Source organism: Bos mutus, chromosome 24 (genome assembly GCF_027580195.1).
Source record: "Bos mutus isolate GX-2022 chromosome 24, NWIPB_WYAK_1.1, whole genome shotgun sequence".
In the NCBI taxonomy this organism is placed as follows: Eukaryota; Metazoa; Chordata; class Mammalia; order Artiodactyla; family Bovidae; genus Bos; species Bos mutus.
Genome location: NC_091640.1, coordinates 34,644,589 through 34,668,112, shown reverse-complemented (window position 1 = coordinate 34,668,112; position 23,524 = coordinate 34,644,589). Strand labels below are relative to the sequence as shown.

At 42.3% G+C, this 23,524-nt stretch overlaps 1 protein-coding gene and 1 long non-coding RNA gene across 2 annotated transcripts in view; one reads left to right on the top strand and one right to left on the bottom strand.

Annotated features, from left to right (window-relative positions):
* Positions 1-23,524, bottom strand: part of ABHD3 (abhydrolase domain containing 3, phospholipase) — a 49,848-nt gene that overhangs the window by 14,843 nt on the left and 11,481 nt on the right. The window contains exon 4 of the mRNA XM_005898883.2: positions 16,822-16,867. Within this exon, the coding sequence (XP_005898945.1) occupies positions 16,822-16,867 (46 nt within the window). The remainder of the gene's footprint in view (positions 1-16,821; positions 16,868-23,524) is intronic.
* LOC138985379 (uncharacterized) overlaps positions 1-23,524 on the top strand; it is a 34,650-nt gene that overhangs the window by 4,450 nt on the left and 6,676 nt on the right. The window contains exon 2 of the long non-coding RNA XR_011462442.1: positions 21,602-21,759. This is a non-coding gene — a long non-coding RNA (uncharacterized lncRNA). The remainder of the gene's footprint in view (positions 1-21,601; positions 21,760-23,524) is intronic.

Below are 23,524 nucleotides of genomic sequence, written 5' to 3'. Positions count from 1 at the left end.
CAGTCCTGGGTGCTCATTGGAAGGGCTGATGCTGAAGCTGAAACTCCAATACTTTGGCCACCTCATGTGAAGAGTTGACTCATTGGAAAAGACTTTGATGCTGGGAGGGATTGGGGGCAGGAGGAGAAGGGGACAACAGAGGATGAGATGGCTGGATGGCATCACCGACTCGATGGACATGAGTTTGAGTGAAGTCCAGGAGTTAGTGATGGACAGGGAGGCCTGGCATGCTGTGATTCATGGGGTCACAAAGAGTCGGGCATGACTGAGTGACTGAACTGAACTGAACTGATCAAAGAATCCTCAGATATCAAGTAGTGCTGATGGAAAATCCAGGCCTCACTATATCCCCTTGTGAGGTTCTTAACCCAGCCACCCTCCTGCCTACCCCTGAGGGCTCTCCCCCTTTCACTCTTGCCTAGAAACCTTGGACCAATGGACAAAACCCCAAGAGGGATTGTCAGAAGATCCTCTGACCAATCCTGAGGAAATCTGGTACACTGATGGAAGCAGCTTTGTCTTGGACGGAAAAAGAAGAGCTGGGTATGCAGTAGTCTCCAATTTTGAGACCATAGAGGCTAAACCTTTGCTACCAGGTACTTCAGCCCAATTAGCTAAGCTCATAGCCCCGACTCTAGCTTTAGGGCTGGGAGAAAGAAAGAGTAGCCATTTACACTGACTTCAAGTATCCCTTTCTGGTGCTACATGCACATGCTGCTATTTGGAAAGAAAGAGGCCACTTGACCACCTGAGGGTCCCCAATCAAATATGGTGATCAAATCCTTAGACTTGGAGGTGGTCCATCTGCCCACTGAGGTTTCAGTCTCCCACTGTAAAGGACGCCGAAAAGGGAGCATGGAGTGGCACGGAGGAACCAAGCAGCTGATCAGGCAGCTAGGAGAGCAGCATTACAGAACAATGACCTAATAGGCGTTGCCACCTTAGTTCCGCAGACTAATTTGCCAGAAACTCCTTCATATACTGAAGGTGAGACTCATAAACTATGAGTGAGAGCTTTCAAGAAGATCATATGGGGTGGTTCCAAAAGGAGGGACTCCTTTTTCTGCCTCAGAACCTCCAGTGGAAGTTGGTTAACTGCTTACATGCCACCACTCATTTAGGGGAAAAGACCCTCCAAAGATTACTAGAAAGGTCTTTCAGAAGAACAGGCCTCCAAATGACTATAAGGCAAGTGGTCTCCTCTTACCTCACTTGCCAATTTAACAACACCCAAGGAGCTCAAAGACCCCAGCTGGCCCAGCCCGTCCAACGACGTGGGACCCACCCAGGAGAGGACTGGCAGATGGACTTCACTCAGATGCCAGTTCCTCCAGGGTATAAATACCTATTAGTCATGATAGATATATCCACAGGATAGATTGAAGGCTTTCCCACCCAGGCTGAGAGGGCTGAGGAAGTGATAAAAAATCTGCTCCATGAAATCATTCCAAGATTTGGTCTGCCCAGGTCATCACAAAGTGACAGTGGGACATCATTTACTTCTAAGGTCACCCAAGGTGTCTCTAAAGCACTGGGCATTACTTATTATCTCCATTGTACCTGGAGCCCTCAGTCTTCAGGAAAAGTAGAAAGAGCCAATCAATTCTTAAAATCAGTGATAAAAAAGATAACCCAGGAGACCTCCCTGGGATGGAAAGGAGCTTCCATACCAGTAGCTCTCCTCCACATCCGTACTGCCCCTAAGGAATAGGTTGGTCTTGGTCCTTATGCGATGCTATATGGGAGACCTTTTGTTTATGTCAATGACCTCTTCCTAGATCCAGAGGCTCAGACTCCCCAGTCTTATACCATGGCCATTGGTCAATTCCAACAGGATATACGCTTGTGGGGTGTGAACCAGGACCCAAAAGATTCTAACAGGTCACCACTATATGCTCCAGGGACTCAAGTCCTAATTAAAGTCTGGAAAGATGGGTCCCCAAAGGCTCAACTCCAGCCCACATAGAAGGGCCCCTACCCTGTAATACTTTCTACCCCTACAGCAGTCAAAGTACCAGGACATGACTCCTACTCACGAGTCAAGCCGTGGAAGAAAACAGAAGAGGATACTCAATACACCTGTGAGCCCCCAGAGATCTCAGATACCTATTCAGGACTGCAAATGAGTGCCATTCTAATGAACACCCCCAAAATCTAGTTTCTGGGGATAAGATTTCTCAGGACAGCTCTAAAGAGCCAACGGCTTGGCAGGGGTTGTACTTCAAAACAGACAGGAGATAGATCTTCTGATCCCTGAATAAGAAGGCACTTGAGCCATCCTGGCAATGGGAATTTGGAGTTGACTAATGCCCCTACTAGTCCTTATTATGCCATATTGATGCTGCTTATGATTGCTCCATGTATTATCAATTGTCTAGATAGCATATTCAAAAGCAGAGACATTACTTTGCCAACTAAGGTCCGTCTAGTCAAGGCTATGGTTTTTCCTGTGGTCATGTATGGATGTGAGAGTTGGACTGTGAAGAAGGCTGAGTGCTGAAGAACTGATGCTTTTGAACTGTGGTGTTGGAGAAGACTCTTGAGAGTCCCTTGGACTGCAAGGAGATCCAACCAGTCCATTCTGAAGGAGATCAGCCCTGGGATTTCTTTGGAAGGAATGATGCTAAAGCTGAAACTCCAGTACTTTGGCCACCTCATGTGAAGAGTTGACTCATTGGAAAAGACTGATGCTGGGAGGAATTGGGGGCAGGAGGAGAAGGGGACGACAGAGGATGAGATGGCTGGATGGCATCACTGACTCTATGGACGTGAGTCTGAGTGAACTCCGGGAGTTGGTGATGGACAGGGAGGCCTGGCGTGCTGCAATTCATGGGGTTGCAAAGAGTCGGACACGACTGAGCAACTGAACTGAACTGAACTGAATCCATTTTGTCTTGGCCCAGGTCAACAAGCCACAGCATGCAGTGCAAGTTCAACAAGGATATATAAAACTACCGCTGACCATGGAAAATATCACTGACCGTTAGATGGACACCGCTATAAGGACTCTGAGGCCTGAGACTAGAAAAAGGGGGAGGCCCAATGCCCCTCGCCATCCCAGTTCAGCAGGAAGTAGCCAGAAAGACCTTGATGCCCCTATTCCCAAAGAATTGGGCCTCCCATCTCTTGAGGGGGGAATGTTAGGTAGTTAGAATAGAAAAAAGCAGTCCAGAATGGCGGTGGCTAAAAGACAAGGAAGGGAAAAGCCCGTGAAAATAGAAGAAAGGAAGGTCCGAGGACGGGATCGAGGCCCTCAGGTAGAACAAACAGCACTCCTGGCTAGCCCAATTACATAGGGCAGGCCCAGGGGGAGGAAAAAACATATAAAAAGAGGAGCCAAAAGGCCAGGGTCTCTCTCCCGCACGTGCATGCTCTCTTTCCCTCTTCTCTTCATGTCTTTTGGGTCCGCATGCGCTCAGGCCTCGAGGATGTATTTTCCTTTATCTAAATAAAACTGTGCTGTAACACTATCTGAGAGCTGTGATCTGCCAAGGGCTTTAACGTCCATCGCTTCAAATTTTTGTTGTGATGAGACAAAACCGAGGAAATTACACTCCCTTAACAGATCAAAGCTCCCAGCATTCTGAAACTCAGCACACACAGAGCCTTTCTGGCCTCATCTGCCTGGTTCCAGCCCTTCCCTAGGCTCCCGTGATGACTGTGTCCCATCCTCCTCCGGCCACTGGCTTTCCATTTCCTGCTAGTTCCTGTCATTCTTCCTACCACCCCAAAAGGGAGGATTCAGTTCCGGAAGTTCTGTCATAGGCCTGCATCTGTTCATTCTCTGGTCCACACTCAGCTCCTGGAGGTCCCGTTTACCTTCACAGCTTCACCAAATACCTCTTGTTGTTCAGTCACTCAGTAGTGTCCAACTCTTTCTGACCCCATGGACTGCAGCACGCTAGGCTTCCCTGTCTTTCACTATCTCCTGGAGTTTGCTCAAATTCATGTGCATTGAGTCGGTGAAGCTATCTAACCATCTAATCCTCTTCCGCCCCCTTCTCCTGTTGCCTTTGGCTCCAACTAAACCTGAATCCCCAGGCTCTTCCTTCTTCCTGAGCTCCAGATGCAAATTCTAAAGTTCTAGAAGTAAAGTACTATCTGTACTTCAAACTCAAAATGCCCCAAAGCAAACCCTTTTATCTCTTCATGAAAATTACTAATGCTTCCCCTAACTTCCCATTTTCCTATGAATGATGTCTGCATTTTCTTAGTTAAAACTGTAGGTGACATTGCCTTCTTCCTTTCCCTTAACCCACAGTCAATACACTTCCAAGTCCTATAGCTTCTTCCTCTCCAGAATCTTTGCAGGACACACAGGCAATCCCTTCTTTCTACTCGAGTAAAGACCTGGTATATTAGATTCTCTCAGAAGGCCTCTGGGACAAAGGTGAGTGGTTCATTTGAAGGTATAGCAGTGAGTGGGAGCAGGGGAGTGGTGAGTCAGAACGGGTAGGAAGCAATCAGGAATGTTAGCCAGCAGTTTGTGGCTGTGCATGACTGGGATTCAGTCCCATTGGGGCACTTTGGAAAACTGTTGAACAAAGCTCAAAGTTATCTCAACCGAGTGGCAAGGGAGCTGGTGGAAAAGGAAATGGCAACCCACTCCAGTATTCTTGCCTGGGAAATCTCATGGGCAGAGGAGCCTGGCGGGCTACAGTCCATGGGGTTGCAAAGAGGCGGACACGATTTAGCGACTAAGCACGCACAGTTAACTTCACCACTGGTGGAGGCATCCTGGAGATTAACCCCCCGGCACCTGGTCTGCCCTCAGTACAGGCTCAGCAGCCTTCTGTGGCTCGGGGCCCTCCCACCGCCACTGTTGGAGATGCGAGTGCCTGCGGTGGGAAGCCATCAGGTAAGCTAGATGGGAATGGTACGTGTCAAGAGGAAAAAGTCATGGGAGGGGTGTGGCACCAGCCTTCTCAGCTCCCAGGCCTTTGTACCTTTCGCTTGGACCATGAGGTGATACCCTCTGACATGGTTAACTCCTAGCCTTTCCTAATAACCATCCATAATCACACATCCCACTCACTGCGAGATTAATCTTCCTAGAGCTCTAATCAGGACAGAGTTTCTGATTAAAATGCTCCATTAGCTTTCCATTGCCGACTGAATTAAATACGAAGTCCCCTGTTGAGGCCCTTCCTAATATGCCCAGTCACCTTTCCAGCCCTGTGCTTCAGTGTTCCTCCATCTGTATGGATTCTGGGCCATGGACCCTGCCCCTCTCTCGTCTGCTAAGTTTCTCAATGCCCTTGCCACCTGTGTAAACTTCTGCCACATGGCCTGCAAGGTCAGCTCTGCCTGTTGAAATGCCTTGAACTAATTCAATAAACATCAGACAAAAGGTCAGACTTGGCCCCTGTTATCCCAAGGAACTCACAGCCTTTCCCAATTCTATCCCGACTTGTCCTGGCCAGCCTGCTCCCAGCCCTTGTGATATATGTGAGGCGCTCTCTCTTACTATGACTCCTCTCCATCTCGGACAGTCATTAAACACTTGTCAGATTACACGGAAACACACAAGATGGAAAGTGAGATGACCTGGTAACTTCAGACACGCAAAACTATGTAGTTCTATCACACAACCTCTCACTACCTGACGGGGCTCCAGCAGGAAACATCGTATGCTTTCTTCATAGGACTTCACTCCCACTAAAGAAAGAATTCATCCAGGACACACAGCGAAGACATTTATGGGGGGTAATACATCAAATTGGCAGAAATTTTCTTCAGATTTGAAGATATAAATTTATAGCATCTTTTTAATTAAGTTAACTGGAGGATGATTACTTTACAATATTGTGTTGGTTTCTGCCATACATCAACATGAATATACACATGTCCCCTCCCTTTTGAACCTCCCTCCCACCTCCTACCCCATACCAACCCTTTAGGTGGTCACAGAGCATCGGATTTGAGCCCCAAGCTTCACGCAGCAAATTTCCACAGGCTATCTATTTTACTATGATGATGTTCATGTTTCAGTGCTACTCTCTCAATCTGCCTCACTCTCCTTTCTCCGCCATGTCTGCAAGTCAGCTCTTTCTGTCTCTGTCTCTTTCACTGCCCTGCAAACAGGTTCATCAGTAACATCTTTCTAGATTACACATATATGTGTTAATAAATGATAGTAACATCGTTTTAGATAAAGCATGTTAGTTAATTCTCTTCTTCCCAACCCAGGGATTGAACCCAGGTCTCCTGCATTACAGGCAGGCTCTTTACCATCTGAGCCACCAGGGAAGCCCCAGTTGCTAGGGGCTACTATTAATATTATTACTAACAACTATCATATTGCAGTAATCCTTGCCTTATTTCATGCTTCCAGAACAGAGGTAAAGTAAGCCACATCTAATCACTAAAGGAAGGAAGAATGACCTGGCAGGATTCAATTGAGTGATGAACTCCTTTTATAGGAAAAAGAGAATGAGAAAGGTATTCTTCAAAAATGCAGAAAAATCTAAAGGAGAGATAACCTTCAAGCAGACATTGGACATAAGTATTTTTACAAGTTAGAATAATTTGATGATAATTACAAACCAAGATTATTCATATTGTTCAACTGCAACTATTATCAGAAACAATAGTAATTTCTTAAATGGCTATTAGAGTTAATTTTCTTTTTTTTTTTTAACACCAAAACATTTCATATTGGGATATAGCCGATTAACAATGTTGTGATAGTTTCGGGTGAACAGGGAAGGGACTCAGCCATACGTAAACAGGTACCCATTCTCCTTCAAACCCCCTCCCATCCATGCCGGCACATAACACTGAGCAGAGTTCCATATGCTATACAATAGGATTTTGTTAGTTACCCATTTTAAATAAAGCAGTGTGTACATGACTGTCAGAAGTTAGTTTTTAAAAAAAGCTTTGATGAGAATAATGTAGTAAAATTAACTATAAATTATTTATACATAATAGATCAGAAAAGAATAAAGCATATATTTTATATTTATCTATGAATGATATCTAATTTACTCATAACTTCCAAAAAGTAGACACAGTGATTTCTCCTTATCCCGAAAGAGAATTTTCTTGTCCTGATTTAGAAGTCATTTGTTTTATAAAATGCAAATTTCCTTTAAAAAATGTGGGGAGTATAGAAAAAATTAAAATTCACCCTGTTAATCGGATAGCCTGACTCTCCCTAGCTATTCTGGGAGCAGATTAATTTGTTAATCTGAAGAAAAAGCCATAACCCGGGACCTTTCAATGCCTGCCGCATATCCTACACTGAACCAGGCCAGCTCATAAAAAGAGTTCAGTTTTCTGCCCAGAAAAAAATAAAACTGGAAAAGGTACACAAATATCTTTTTTAAAATCACTTACATTTCACATTTACTCTAATGTCTTGGTAAACATCAAGAGCTTAAGATACTTCATTTTACAGTCTTCTTACTAGCATTTAAAGGTCTGTACTTTGATATGATGATGCTTAAATAAACTCTGTGAAATCTTGTGCGGATGTAGGCTACCCCAAAAGGGATAATCCATTTATAATAGGACTAACTATGCTTCTGTCAACTACAAATTGGCACTTACCAAGAGCATTGCCAGCGACTGAACAACAAAGGCATTTGCCCGCTGCCTCTCCGGAGACTGAGCCCCATGCTGCTATAGCTGTTGACCTGCAACAACCCCTGAGGGACGGCAGGGGAGTGAGGCATGCTGGGCTCCAGGGAATCTGGTGGACTTTAGATAGTTGTATGTTTTTAGGAACAGATTTTTATGATCTCAATCCTGGCATCTCCTCATATCTAGAGAAGTACTAAATCCCTTCATGGTGACATCAGATCCTCATGACTAACAAAAAACCTTTTGTAAAATGAGTGCTTCATGGTATTGAACTCCCCCTTCACCAAAACCTTATATATTGACTTCCCCCCACTAGCCGCTTTGGAGCAGTCTCTCAGAGCTATCTGGGATGCAGCTTCCCGGGCTGCAGTCCTCATTTTGCCACAAATAAAACTTAACTCACAACTCTCAAGTTGCACATCTTTTTTAGTTGACACTTCTTAACTGCTCTCCCCGTTTTTGTCGTTGTATTGTTTTCTTTTCACTCAACCCACTCCCAGTCCAGTACTTAGTGAGCTGCCTGAATCATTCTTAGGAAAAGTGACCCTATTTCTGGAAGCTGAGTTTGTTAAATAAGGAGTCAGAGAAAACAAATGTATGTGCATCTCTAAGCAAAACCAGCTCTACAGTGAATAATCATTTCACCTCCGTGGATAGACATACAAAACCACCAGGTAGCCAAATATGCCTGAGAATTTAATTATTTAAAATAACCAACCACAAAACAAAGGGCCCCAGGAAATATCCTGGCCAACTCTGAGGCCAAGATAGCCTGTATGCCGTGTTCCTGCCAACATTCTGGATGGCTATCACACATGCTTACGCAGTCATGCTGCAAAGCGACTCTGATAAATGAGCACAGTTTGTTAGTGGCTTAGAGCAGATCAGCCACACAGACAGGAGTTCTCAGATCAGGATCCTGAGAAACCTGGGACTCCGCACCACCTCACAGTGATTTTCAGCCAGGCCTACAGAAAGAGGGCGTTAGGACAAAAACAGACCCGGGGACTCCACCCCAGGTCAAATGAATCAGAATCTTTGGAGGATGGCATTCAGAGATCAGAGATTTTTCGAAGTTCTTCAGAGGATCCTACTGTGCAGCCAGGGCTGAGAAGGAACTGCTCAAAGGGAATAAAGAACCAGGGTGAGAGCTGAGCCAAGAAAGGAGGAGGCTGCAGTGACAAGAATGACAAAGCCTACCTAGAGTGACTGGGGAAGAGGAACGTCTAGTTCTACAGGGATTGCCTGCAGCGCACGAAGTACTGCTAAACAGCTCACAGCAAAACCCCTGGCGGCTCAGATGGTCAAGAATTCACCTGCAATGCAAGAGACCCGGGTTCTATCAGAAAGAACCCCGGAAGGAAATGGCAACCCACTCCAGTATTCTTGCCTGGAGAATCCCATGGACAGAGGAGCCTGGCCAGCTACAGTCCGTGGGGTCACAAAGAGTCAAACACGACTGACTAACACGGCACAAAGAAACCGTTCAATAAATGGTAGCTGGTTATCACATCATTGTTGCTCCTAAAATTATAACTGTTATTCCTTAAAGATATACCATTCCTAAAATTCTTTTTCAAACTTATTTTTAATTGGATGATAATTGCTTTACAATGTTGTGTTGGTTTCTGCCGTACAACAACATGAATCAGCCATAAGTATACATACATCCCCTCCCTCTGGAACCTTCCTCCCACCCCACCCCAACATCCCACTCCTCTTAGCTGTTGTTCAGTAGCTAAGTCGTATCTGACTCCTTGCAGCCCCATGGACTGCAGCATGTCGGGTTCCTCTGTCCATAGGATTTCCCACCCCTCTAGGTTGTCACAGTCCTGCAGTCCATGGTATGCTGCAGTCCATGGGGTCGCAAAGAGTAGGGCACTACTTAAAGACTGAACAACAGATTGTCACAGAGCAGCAGGTTGAGTGCCCTGTGTTATATAGCAACTTCCCTCTAGTTCACTGAAAACTGTTTAACTATAGAGAAGTGTACAATCTTTTGCACACCCACCAAGAGTTGATATTAGTGAGTGATACCACCTCATAACATTGATAATACTGAGATATTACAAGATATTACTGAACTGCACCTATCAGTACTAGAAGAAAATTCTAAAGGATTCAACACACTCATATCCACACCTGACTGATGACCTTCAAGGGTTGTTGTGATAGGTAGCAGAAGAGGCTATCTGGGGAAGCATTTAGGAAAGAGCAAACGTGGGTGGCACACAATGGCTGGGTATGGGAAAGGCGGTGCCTGAAGGTGAGAGTCTGAACTGTGCCCTGGCCTGCCATGCACTGTATGTTCCTCCTCCAGCAAGTCCTTTATCCCTTGTGAATTTCCTAAATCCCACCTACCCCATTAACTTCCAAGGTGGAAAAGCTCAGCAGGGAAGAAGCTCAGCAGGGAACAAGAGCATATTTCTCTAGATCTGAGTCCTTAATTAACCATCCAAAGCATTGGAGATTGAGGCAAGATCCCTCTCTTCGAAAACCTTCTTTATCTCAACCCCCAGCTTTTCAGCCTGACTTGACCAAAAGCCAGAGCTGAAATGTTAAGACACTGGACAGTCGGAGTTCCTGCCCTAAGACCATTAATCAGCTTTACGACCTCAGGCCTGTCAGCCCACTTCTCCAGAGGTGTCCTCATTTATTAAATGAGGGTTTTTTTGTGGTTTTTTTTTTTTTTTTGGATTAGAGGATCCCTGAAGCAGAGCTACTTAAAGTGCCAGGCCAGGGTGAGATAAGGGGCTGATGTCAGAATGTAAATCAGTGCGCTGCTTCTCTCACCCAGACAGTGTTTCTATGAGAAAGAAAAAATCAGCTCACCTCGGCAGAGTGCTTGGAGCTGAAGTTGGCTCACATTCTCTCATCCTGTTAGCAATGGTGTCCGATAGTTTGAAAACTGGAAGTTGGTCCAGAGACCACGTTTGGAGTAGCATGGTTTTAAAGCATTTTCTGGGCTTCCCTGGTGTTTCAGACGGTAAAGAATCCGCCTGCAACCCGGGAGACCTGGGTTGGATCCCTGGGTTGGGAAGATCTCCTGGAGGAGGGCATGGCAACCCACTCCAGTATTCTTGCCTGGAAAATCCCCACGGACAGAGGAGCCTGGCAGGTTGAAGTCCATGAGGTCGCAAAGAGTCAGACATGACTGAATGACTTTCACTCAAAGTATTTAAAAGTATTTTCTGGCTTCTGCTCCACTGTTAACCCTCTCCCGAACCCATTGAACCAGCTCTAACTTGAACTGGAAAGTACTTGAAGGAGGCTTTTCTTTTCTTTTTTTAATATTTATTTGTTTTTATTTGTTTATTTGGCCATGTCAGGTCTTAACTGTAGCATGTAGGATCTAGTTCCCTGACCAGGGATGGAACCCAGGCTCCCTGCAATAGGAAAACAGAGTCTTAACCAATGGACCACCAGGGAAGCCCTAAGCCTTTTCTTTTTAAGAACTTTATGAGGCGTGGTTCACTTAGCATACAATTCACCCATTTAAGATGTGGATTTTTTAAGTATATTTAGAATTGTACAACTATCATCAAAATTTTAGAACATTTTCATCACTCCCCAAAGAAACCCTCCACCATTAGCAGTCACTCCCGCTTCCTCAGCCCAACGCAGCCACTAAACTACTTTCCATCTCTACAGATTTGTCTATTTGGAATATTTTAGAATTATAAATGAAATTATATAGTATGTGATCTTTTATCTGGCTTTTATCTCTTTCACTAAGCATAATGTTCTCAAGTCTCTTTCATATTGTGGCATGTATCAGTACTTTATTTATTTTTTAATGCTGAATTATAATCCATGACCTAGCTGTACCACATTTTATTTATCCATTTGTCTGCTGATGGACGTCTGTTTCCTTCCATCTTTTGGTTATTATGAATGTGTGTGTGTGTGCTTAGTCGTGTCTGACTCTTTGAGACCCCATGGACTGTAGCCCACCAGGTGCCTCTCTCCATGGGATTCTCCACGCAAGAATACTGAGAGGGTTGCCATTTCCTCCTCCAAGAGATCTTCCCGATCCAGGGATCAAACCCTCATCTCTTACATCTCTTGCGTTGGCAGATGGATCCTTTACTACTAGTGCCACCTGGGAAGCCTGGTTACTATGAATAATGCTGCTATAAATACGTGTGTACAAGTTATTGTATGAATAAATATTTTCATTTCTTGTATATATACGTAGGAGCAGCATTGCTGGATCATACAGCAACTCAATTTTTCAGTTTTTGAGAAACTCCCAGAATATGTTCCAAAGTGGCTGAGAGGGTTTTCTGGTTGGGTTTAGGGACATAGAAATCTGCATAACCCTATAAATAAAAGGAGAGGGAGTGTAACCTTTAACAAACTCAGGTTTCACTGAGTTCTTTGTAAATCATCATTCCTAAACTAAGCTGGGAACATGACAGTTCCCAAAGTAATCACTAATATGAGGAAGTTTGTGTATAACTTGGCTTCCTGGATTCCTGACCTTGAAAACCAACCTGCAGAAAATTGAGAAAAGGCACTGTCCACCTTGAGGATGCCTGCAGGGATATCTGAGGATTAGTCTACTAAGACTGGGACTCTCTGTCTTCCACAGCCCAGAGGCCCAGAGAGGGAAAAGCGCAGGCTTCTCATTTCCCAGCAAGCAAGGCTTCTGGCTTTCTCTCAATCTTGCAAAGACTAATTAAAAATAAGGACAATATGGTGCTGGAAGATTTCTACTTTCTTATTCTGCTTTGCAGGGGCCATAACCACCTCTATAAATTCTAAGTATATCACCAACTTATTTCAGCAAATCTTTTCCTCTTGCTTTTCTTCCCCCCCTAAGAGAATGGCTTACCCTAAATTCTATGTCACCTTCGCTAGCTCTCTTGGATTAATTTCAGTTCGAGTCAGTTCCTCTCCCTGTTTGATCTTTGCTGATTCATCTCTTGTTCTTTATCATGACTACCCTAAAGTCTTACTTACTCTGGGTCTGGGCTATATTCAGTCATTTCTGGAACAGGGAAGGTATAAATACTCATAGAGTTCCTCTAGTCTGAAACAGTCATTGTTCATAGCTCTAAGGCAGAAAGAAGAAAGGCTCTCAAGAGCTCTCAATATCAAAGCCAGCTCTAACAATCAATATTGGCAATTCGTTTTTGTGATCCATTTGGGTACAAATATATATTAAATTATATTTCATTTTTTGTTATTGATCAGTCATTAAGTCATGTCCCACTCTTTTTGATCCCATAGACTGTAGCACGCCAGGCTTCCCTGTCCTTCACTATCTCTCAGAATTTGCTCAAACTCACGTCCATTGAGTCAGTGATGCCATCCAATCATCTCATCCTTTGTTGCCCCCTTCTCCTCTTGCCCTCAATTTGTCCCAACATCAGGGTATTTTCCAATAAGTCGGCTCTTCTCATCAGGTGGCCAAAGTATTGGAGCTTCAGTTTCAGCATCAGCCTTTCCAATTCAGGGTTGATTTCCTTTAGGATTGACTAGTTCTATCTCCTTGCTGTCCAAGGGACTCTCAAGAGTCTTCTTCAGCACCACAGTTCAAAAGCATCAATTCTTCAGTGCTTAGCCTTCTTTATGGTCCAACTCTCACATCCATACATGATTACTGGAAAAACCATAGCTTTGACTATATGAACTTCATCAGCAAAGTGATATCTCTGCTTTTTAATACACCGTCTAGGCTTGTTATAGCTTTTCTTCCAAGGAGCAAGCATCCTTTAATTTCATGGCTGCAGTCACCATCCACAGTGATTTTGGAACCCAAGAAAATAAAATCTGTCACTGCTTCCACTTTTTCCCTTTCTATTTGCCATGAAGTAATGGGACTGGATGCCATGATCTTAGTCATTACATTTAAGTCATTTGATATCCTATTCTTTTTAAAGTTAGATCAAATTAGCGTTTAGGATACAGATATTTGCTGGGGGTATCAGTTCATCAGAATTCAACCAAGGCACTGTAAAAGACGCCAGAGACCAAGCTTCTCTTATCCTCCTGCTTAGAACTCAGTGAGTTCTTTAGAAGTAAAAAAAAAAAAATTATCTAATTATTATCCTTTTGTAAAATCTGCTGAAGTATTCTTGTGGAGATTTTTTTTTTTTATCTATGCAAGTTTATGGGGCTTTGCCAGTGGTTCAGAGGTAAAGAATCTGTCTGCAATGCAGGAGACTCAGGTTTGATCTCTGGGTTGGGCAGATCCCCTGGAGGAAATGGCAACCCACTACAGTATTCTTGCCAGGAAAATCCCAGGGACAGAGGAACCTGGCAGGCAGAGTCGAACATGACAGCATGTAGGTGCAAATTTATGGCTCAAAGTTACTGGGTTGCTGCCTTCTTTCAAAGTAAATTTCCAATTAAATGTAAATGCTCAGGCAGAAGTTTTCCCAAGCTTCCTCCTCTTCATCTTTTTTTCTCCTCCTTCCTGTTTTTCATGTTCTAAGAGTCTATCCTTTGCTAGACCAATGGTTCCTAAGCACTCTCATCCACTCCTGACCTCCTGGTTCCACTGTATACCCATAATCCATGATGCCTTTCTCCAGCCTGTATGTCTCTTCTGACAGCCAGTCTAGTACATCTGAGTGTTTACGAGAAATTTTCACCTGGATGACATCAAAGCATCCCCAACATCTAAAACTGAACTTGTCATTTTGATAACACTCAAATCTTGTAAATTCTCCTACATTTCCTATTTCGGCAAATATTACCCTTCACCATATTAGCCTTTTACAATTCAGCAAAACTAGACATGCTGACATTGACTCCTTCCTCTCCACTTCCCACAATACAATGAATACTATTCTTTCTGCCCCAGAAAACCCCCTCATTTCTGTTCTCTTCCCCGACCTCTACATTCACACTCTGGATTGTTGTTGTTTGGTTGCTCAGACCAGGTAGGCTGACTGTGTGCTTATGTTCTTGATGTTTGTTGTTTGGTGTCCAACTCTTTGTGACCTCATGGACTGTAGCCCACCAGGCTCCTCTGTCCATGAGATTTCCCAGGCAAGAATACTGGAGTGGGTTGCCATTCCCTTCTCCAGGAGATCTTCCTGACCCAAGGATCAAACCTGCATCTCCTGCACTGGCAGGCAGATTCTTTACCACTGAGCCACTAGGGAAGCCCCTCACACTCTGAATAGATCTTTAGTAATTGCCAAGCCTCCAAGCCTCCTTCCCCTCCATCACTTTTCTGCTGCAGTTTTCTTTCTAAAACATGACCAGGTTATTTTATATGTCAATTATACGTCCATAAAAGAGACTTTAGAAAGAGTTAATGGTTCAACACTAGGTTCCTTGGGGTTCTACACATGACTCTTCCTTGGGGTTCTACACATGACTCTTCAAAATCTGGCCCTCCGTTTCTGGGAGAATTCCTAGCACTTCTTGAGCAATAAGAAGGAGCACAGCACAAACGTCAAGAACATAAGCACACAGTCAGCCTACCTGGTCTGAATCCTGGCTCTGAATTTCTTGGTGAGGGCACATTCTTAGCCTGCTTGTGCCTCATTTTCTTCATCTAGAAAATGGGGATCATGGTGGCTACCCTCACATAAATCACAGGGTTGTTTCTATTGCTGAACATCAATAGGAAAAGACATAACTGATATATTCGAAGGACCCAATAAACATTAGAGAAAATGATCACCATCGTTATCCCTCCACGAATAAGCACTTGCTGTCCATGCTCTTTAACATCTCGTTCTTTATGCTGAGAAAGCTTCTCTCTCCCCTCTGCTGGTTCAATACCATAACATTTAAGATCCAGCTCAAACCCACCTCCAATGTTATGTTCTCCCACCTCCTCCGGGAGTTAGTTACTCCTTCCCTCTAATCTCTGTAGCCGTAAGACACCTTTTTGTGGTCACAATTAGCACCGTACTGTGTATATTTTTATATATCTCTTGCAACTTATGTACCGTCTCTTGCAACTCAAGTTTCCTAAGAAAGGGTTAGGGCTGTGTGTAATAATGTGTGCATTCTTCACTGTGGCCTTGTACAGGTACCTGATTTAATAGGCATACAACACAGCTTTGCTGAACAAACAGATCCTTTGTTCTCATTTTATGGGACCAAATGGCCTTTACTTTTCAGCGTGTTATTTTCTTGAGAGGCTAAGACCATGCCTTTCCCAGCTTTGTGTCCTGGAAGCATCTAGAAGGACACACAGCAGACAGGAGCTGCTCAGAAATGACTGGCTTGGTCCAGAGCCAGTGACACATTCAAATCTTTCCTTTTAGAGTACCTACAAACCTACCTACGAGATTCCTACAGGGCTGGACCAAATAAGGAAAGTGGAATCTTCACCTTCACAAGGAACTGGAGTAAGACCATAAACACTTTATAACTTTAGCTTTTGCAATCAGGTTGATCTTGATCCCCTCCAGGATTTATCAAGCAAAGTGCAAGAGCTCTTTTCTCCCCCCAAATTCTCATAATGTACCAACATAGTGACATGATTGTAAATTTTTATTTCCAGCATGACTTAATTATTGATAGTCAATATCATTCTCTATCAATGATTCAAAAAAAATAGTTCTTTCTATTCTGATAGAATTGCCTTTGACCTGTTGAAGTGGTGAAGGACTAACAGTTGAAAAGCTTCAAGAAAATTTCAGTGAGTGTAATATTTCTCATTCCGACTCACGGGTAGAACACCAGATAGTGATGATTTTCCAAGAGATGCAAGAAATTCTATCCTAGCAAAAGCTTAGGGCTTAGAAAAGGGGGGAAAAAACTGATTTAAAATAATATCTCCTCTATGTAAACTTTGGCATGCAAATAAGCATATAACATGCAGTCAATCTGTTTCACAGTAACAGTAAATTTCTTAAGTAAATCAAGTATTACTCTGTTGGTTAATTTTTTTTTGGCACTAGTTAATTTTTAAAGAAAATGTGTTTTTCATTAAAAATGATGTTGATAAATATTTGTTGACGCTAACCTACAGTAAGTATAAAAAGTTGAGTTACAAAATAAGGCCTTATTTAAAAAAATAGAAATATGTAACATTTTAAAATTTAAATATAAGATCTGGATGAACACAGACTAAGAAGACTCCCCTGGTTGTGTAATTATGGGTTTTACAAGTTTCCTTTTTATCGCCTTACCCGTATTTTTCCACAATGAACTTGTATTATTGACATAATAAGTTATCTTAAATCAAAAAGAGTATCTTTTTGTTATAAAACTGGATTTCTTTAAAAATTAAGCTGCTGTCATTTTAAATTTACTTACCAAGAGATTCTCCCCCGCCACTCCTCTGTTATTAAAAACCACATATCTAAAAACCAAGAAAATAATTTTTGTTATTTTTATGCATGATCTTGACAATATAATATAAAATCGTCTTCCTGGGCCTGTATTAGAGCATTAAAAGGTTCTTAGAAATCTGTTCCAAAGAAACAAGGATGTTTGATAATGTCATTAAATGCACTAAAATACATTTCTAGTTCTCTAAAGTCAACATATGGATTCAAACCAGAAAACTATATATCAAAGTGGTATTAAATTTTCCTACCAAAAGCAGAATCTTTGCAACTTCTTCCTATGTAGATGTGTAGGCCTCCAATAAATAATAAATTCAGAATAAAACAATTCTGAATACAAGTCAAACTTAAATGTTTTTGCTTCAAATTAAAAAATGTCTTCTAACTATTCTATTTGTAACATGAAAATGTTAGTCACTCAGTCATGTCTGACTCTTTGTGACCACATGGACTGTAGCCCGCCAGGCTCCTCTGTCCATGGGATTCTCCAGGCAAGAATACTGGAGTGGGTTGCCAATTCCTCCTCCAGGGGATCTTCCTGACCCAGGGATTGAACCCACATCTCCTGCACTGAAGGCAGATTCTTTACCATCTGATCCACCAGGGAATGAGCATCTATTCCTATCCTGAGAAATAGCTCTTGTCCCCTCAAAGCTCAGCAAATAGAGACTGGAATTTTACCTGCGGTGAAAACATCATGGCAGGTAGAATTGCGAGGGACATGGCACCTGAGCTGGAAGGCTGGGTCCCCACTATGCTACTGCTTGGTGTTCGGCTGACCTGGGGGAGGAAAGAATAGCTCTGTGTCCTACAATCCTGTTTGCCTGTCCTGGGTCAGCGGTCATAAGTGAAGGGCTTTAGAGTAGCACTGGCTGACAGTAACTATACAAAGACCATTAGCTAATTAGTAGCAGTGGTAGTTGCAACATCATGCTACCTTTACGCAGTCATTCTGCACTGACAAACTTTCCATCAACCATAACCCCACATATGTATTTTTGCCATCTTCACACAAAATCCTGACTTGTGTCTGCATGGGTTCTCTTTGGCTTAGTGAATCTATATTCATGTCAATTAAAATTCATTTTCTTTTTGTCTTTCTACTTAATTAATCAATCAAGATTATTTAAGGTTCTAATTTAACCCTACATCCCTTTTGTCTATTTAAAGCATTTACTATCTTTGTTTTCATGATGTATTTAACACAAAAGAAATAAATACAAAAAGCCTATAATTAAGAATATATAGAACAATTTTGTATGTACTCTAATTGCTTCTTTCAAGGTACTGTTGATCAACGTATGGGTTCTAGCACCAATGAATTGAATATTCACTAATAAATACTCATGACTTGGATGGACTCAGGGGGTTTAGATTTTACTTCAGGATTTTTTGCAAAGAAATTCTTTCTCGCATCTGAAAGGTCAGATAGACAGCTTTATTATGCCCTACTGAAAGAAGAGGCCCTACTAAAAGGCCCTACTAACAGAGTTTTGCCAAGAAAACCCACTGGTCATAGCAAATACCCTCCTCCAACAACACAAAAGAAGACTCTACACATGGACATCACCAGATGGTCAACACCAAAATCAGATTGATTATATTCTTTGCAGCCAAAGATGGAGAAGCTGTATACAGTCAGCAAAAGCAAGACCAAAAGCTGACTGTGGCTCAGATAATGAACTCCTTATTGCCAAATTCACACTTAAATTGAAGAAAGTAGGGAAAACCACTAGACCATTCAGATATGACCTAAATCAAATCCCTTATGACTATACAGAGGAAGTGACAAATAGATTCAGGGGATTCGATCTGATAGAGTGCCTGAAGAACTATGGACGTAGGTTCGTGACATTGGACAGGAAGCAGTGATTAAGACCATCCCCAAGAAAAAGAAATGCAAAAAAGCAAAACCGTTGTCTGAGGAGGCCTTACAAACAGCTATGAAAAGAAGAGAAGCAAAAGGCAGAGGAGAAAAGGAAAGATATACCCATTTGAATGCAGAATTCCAAAGAATAGCAAGGAGAGATAAGAAAGCTTTCCTCAGTGATTAATGCAAAGAAATAGAAGAAAACAATAGAATAGGAAAGACTAGAGACCTCTTCAAGAAAATTAGAGATACCAAGGGAACATTTCATGCAAAGATGGGCACAATAAAGGACAGAAATGGTATGGACCTAACACAAGCAGAAGTTATTAAGAAGAGGTGGCAAGAATACACAGAAGAACTGTACAAAAAAGATCTTCACGACCCAGATAATCACGATGGTGTGATCACTCACCTAGAGCCAGACATCCTGGAATGTGAAGTTAAGTGGGCCTTAGAAAGCATCACTACGAACAAAGCTAGTGGAGGTGATGGAATTCCAGTTGAGCTATTTCAAATCCTAAAAGATGATGCTGTGAAAGTGCTGTACTCAATATGCCAGCAAATTTGGAAAACTCAGCAGTGGCCAAAGGACTAGAAAAGGTCAGTTTTCATTCCAATTCCTAAGAAAGGCAATGCCAAAGAATGCTCAAACTATCACACAATTGCACTCATCTCACATGCTAGCAAAGTTATGCTTAAAATTCTTCAAGCCAGACTTCAACAGTGTGTGAACTGTGAACTTCCAGATGTTCAAGCTGGATTTAGAAAAGGCAGAGGAACCAGAAATCAAATTGCCAACATCCGCTGGATCATCAAAAAAGCAAGAGAGTTTCAGAAAAACATCTACTTCTGCTTTATTGACTCTGCCAAAGCCTTTGACTGTATGGATCACAACAAACTGTGGAAAATTCTGAAAGAGATGGGAATACCAGACCACCTGATCTGCCTCTTGAGAAATCTGTATGCAGGTCAGGAAGCAACAGTTAGAACTGGACACGGAACAACAGACTGGTTCCAAATAGGAAAAGGAGTACATCAAGGCTGTATATTGTCACCCTGCTTATTTAACTTATATGCAGAGTACATCATGAGAAATGCCAGACCAGATGAAGCAAAAGCTGGAATCAAGATTACTGGGAGAAATATCAATAACATCTGATATGCAGATGACACCACCCTTATGGCAGAAAGTGAAGAACTAAAGAGCCTCTTGATGAAAGTGAAAGAGGAGAGTGAAAAGGTTGGCTTGAAACTCAACATTCAGAAAACAAAGATCATGGCATCTGGTGTCATCACTTCATGGCAAATAGATGGGGAAACAATGGAAACAGTGACAGATTTTATTTTGGGGGGCTCCAAAATCAATGCAGATGGTGAATGTAGCCATGAAATTAAGAGATGCTTGCTCCTTTGAAGAAAAGTTGTGACCAATCTAGACAGCATATTGAAAAGCAGAGATATTACTTTGTCAACAAAGGTCCGTCTAGTCAAAGCTATGGTTTTTCCAGTAGTCATGTATGGATGTGAGAGTTGGACTATAAAGAAAGCTGACTGCCGAAGAATTGGTGCTTTTGAACTGTGGTGTTGGAGAAGACTCTTGAGATTCACTTGGACTGCAAGGAGATCCAGCCAGTCCATTCTAAAGGAAATTAGTCCTAAATATTAATTGGAAGGGCTGATGCTGAAGCTGAAACTCCAGTTCTTTGGCCATATGATGCAAAGAACTGACATTTGAAAAGACTCTGATGTTGGGAAAGATTGAATGTGGGAGGAGAAGGGCACGCCAGAGGATGAGAAGGTTGGATGGCATCACTGACTCAATGGACATGAGTTTGAGTCAACTCCGGGAGTTGGTGATGGATGGGAAGCCTGGCGTGCTGTAGTCCATGGGGTCACAAAGAGTCAGACACGACTGAGCAACTGAACTGAACTGAACTTAAAGAAGACACATGTTTTAAAATCTCAGAACTCTGATTTGAGAAAAGGCTAGAAATATTAAATTTTATTGACTAGTTAGAGAAAGATTTAAAATATACTACAAAAACATGCAGGAAAGTTAAAGTGCTGCATGGTCAGTTAATCTTTGCTAAGAAAGAATGGCAAGACAGCCACTTGTATTTATTGCATAAGCACCTAAGTAACACAGGAATTGGAGCTAAATTTAATTATGACCTTGAAGCTTTCCGTCATTCAGAAAAGAACCACTTTCAGCATGCAAACACTACTTCAGGATTAAAAATGGCTTCCAAGGTAAGATATCATCATGTGACTGTCCCGAGAGAAGGGGACAGAGCTAGTGAGGGGAAAGAAAGCAATGATCTGCACACTCAGGAAAGAGCAGCCTATGCACCTGGGATTTTCTTCCAAACTGCACACAGAGATGTCTGCACTTTCTTTTAGCCAACTCTGAACAGTGGCTCACAGCTCCAATACCTCTCGCTAGAGGAGAAAATGTACTGACCCCTCCACAGGCCTTTGTTCTTGACCCTGTTCAATCATCTGTATGTACTTCTATAGATTAAGATATGCGTTCACCACAGTGTCTACCTCTAGCCTTGGGAATGAGGCAGAGAGATACAGGAGGATAGACAGGGCAGCTTTGGAGGCAGGAAGCCTGAAGGCTTCCACATGGCTCCCTTCTCCCATCCAACTGGTGACAATCAGTTAGCTGCTCTCGTTTAACCCCTTTTCTGCCTTCACCATCATCAGGGGACACTTTAGCAAAATGAAAAGAACTGGTTGAAATACAACTACTCTTCCTAAGACATTTGATAGGCCCCTCTTAACTTTATAACTGCTCTATCCAAATTATTTTCAAAATTTCTCCCAAACTATTTATCTATTTATTTTTTAAGTTTTATTTATTTGACTTTACCAGGTCTTAGTTGCAACATGCAGGATCCATTCAAACTCTTAGCTGTGGCATCTGGGATCAAGTTCCCTGACCAGGGTTCAAACCCAAGCCCCCTGCATTGGGAGTATGGAGTCTTAGCCACTGGACCACAAGAGGAGTTCCCTCCCAAGTAATTTTACAGGGTATGTATATGAGGGGAATTGTCCTGTAAAACTTATTTTTCCTGTGCATTTTAACTATTTAAATTTTCTTCTTAAAACAGGTAAAATACAAATAAAGAGGAGACACTAAATAAATAAAACCTGGAATTGAGAATTTTCTATGACAACAGACCACATTAACTAGGAAAGCTCTTAATGAAGGTTAAGTAAGAGGCAGAGAGCTACCCGCAAGGCAGGATTTCTCAACGTTGGGCACTATGGGCATTTTGGATCAAGTACTTCTTTGTAGAAGGGCTATTGAGAACCACGTGGTTGAGAACCACTGTTACAAAGAAATGAGTCAGATAGCCTTGAATCTGCTCAAGCCCAGTGATCCACAAGAACAAAGGAATTTTTATCATACAACTTTATTTTTCAGTTCTAAGCTTCCACGAGTCTTTGAGTCTATGAATGAACAGAATAATCAGCAAAGTCTGGAGTGAGAAGAATATTCAGGGATCAGTATTTTGATTTCAGATAATAACAACAGATTATTCTAGGCATTTTACATGAGTATTAATATTGGAATGACTCATTCATTCGAAAATTTATTGAACAGACTAGTTACTGGGTTAAAGATTCAGTTCGTGCTTGTAGGAGAAAAACAAAATAAAAATATAAGGTTCCTGGCCTCAAGAAGAAAAAGTGAAAATATTAGCTGCTCAGTCGTGTCCAACTCTTTGTGACCCCAAGGACTGTAGCCCTCCAGGCTCCTCTATCCATGGTATTCTCTAGGCAAGAATACTGGAGTGGGTTGCCATTCCCTTCTCTAGGGGATCTTCCCGACCTAGAGATCAGGAAGACCAAGTCTCCTGCATCACAGGCAGATTCTTAACCATCTGAGCCACCATGTAGGAATGTATAAAAGTTTCTAAGGGATGAGAAAATAGATCATGTTAGGCTAATGATACTAGGCTAACGATAGAAACTAAAGAAAATTAAAAAAAATAATAAGTTAGGATCAAAATAGGCTTAGGGTGCAGATTGCCAGGCTAAGGAAAAATGACAAGGAAGTTCTGCTTCCAGAAATGTCATGGTAGATCCTGCAAGGCCAGCCCTTCCATAGAGTAATAACTAAATGCTTGATAAATTATAAAGGCAATGGAGAACACCCAAAGCAGGAAGAAACTAAATGGGACTTGACACTTGGAAGAAAAAAAATGGCATTGGGTAAGTCTCCTTTCACAGCTTTTTGCCTGAGGGGAGGCACCAGCTGGTATTATCCAGTAATAGATAAAGGTCAAATAAAAATGTTCAGTCTCATGGGCTTGAAAAATCAGAAAACAGAATTTGCTGCAACTATAAGAGAAAATGAGGGGAGAAACCTCAGAAAAGAGAGAGATACAGAGGCAGAGGCCTAAATTCTGGATAAAGACACTGGGTGCAAAGCTCTGACTGAGTTTTCTGCGCCATGGGCCCCAAGCAGTCCAGTTAAGGATGAAAACCTGAACAGAGACCTCAGCTGCTGTCTGCTGCAGATGGGACAGAGTTTGAAGTTTGAATTTACTCAAATTATCTGCCTGAAAAACAAAAATTAGTCATTAGAAAATGTATAGAAACTCTTTAGAAATATGTAACAGAATCCAGAGTCTCTACAATGGATCATTCAAATTGTTCAGAACAAAATCCACAATTACTATACTGTGAAGAAACAGAAAAATGTGGCCCAACTCAAGAGATAAGATAATCAATGTAACTGAAGCTGAGACAGTCCAAGGTGTTAGAATGAATAGGCGTGGATTTCAAG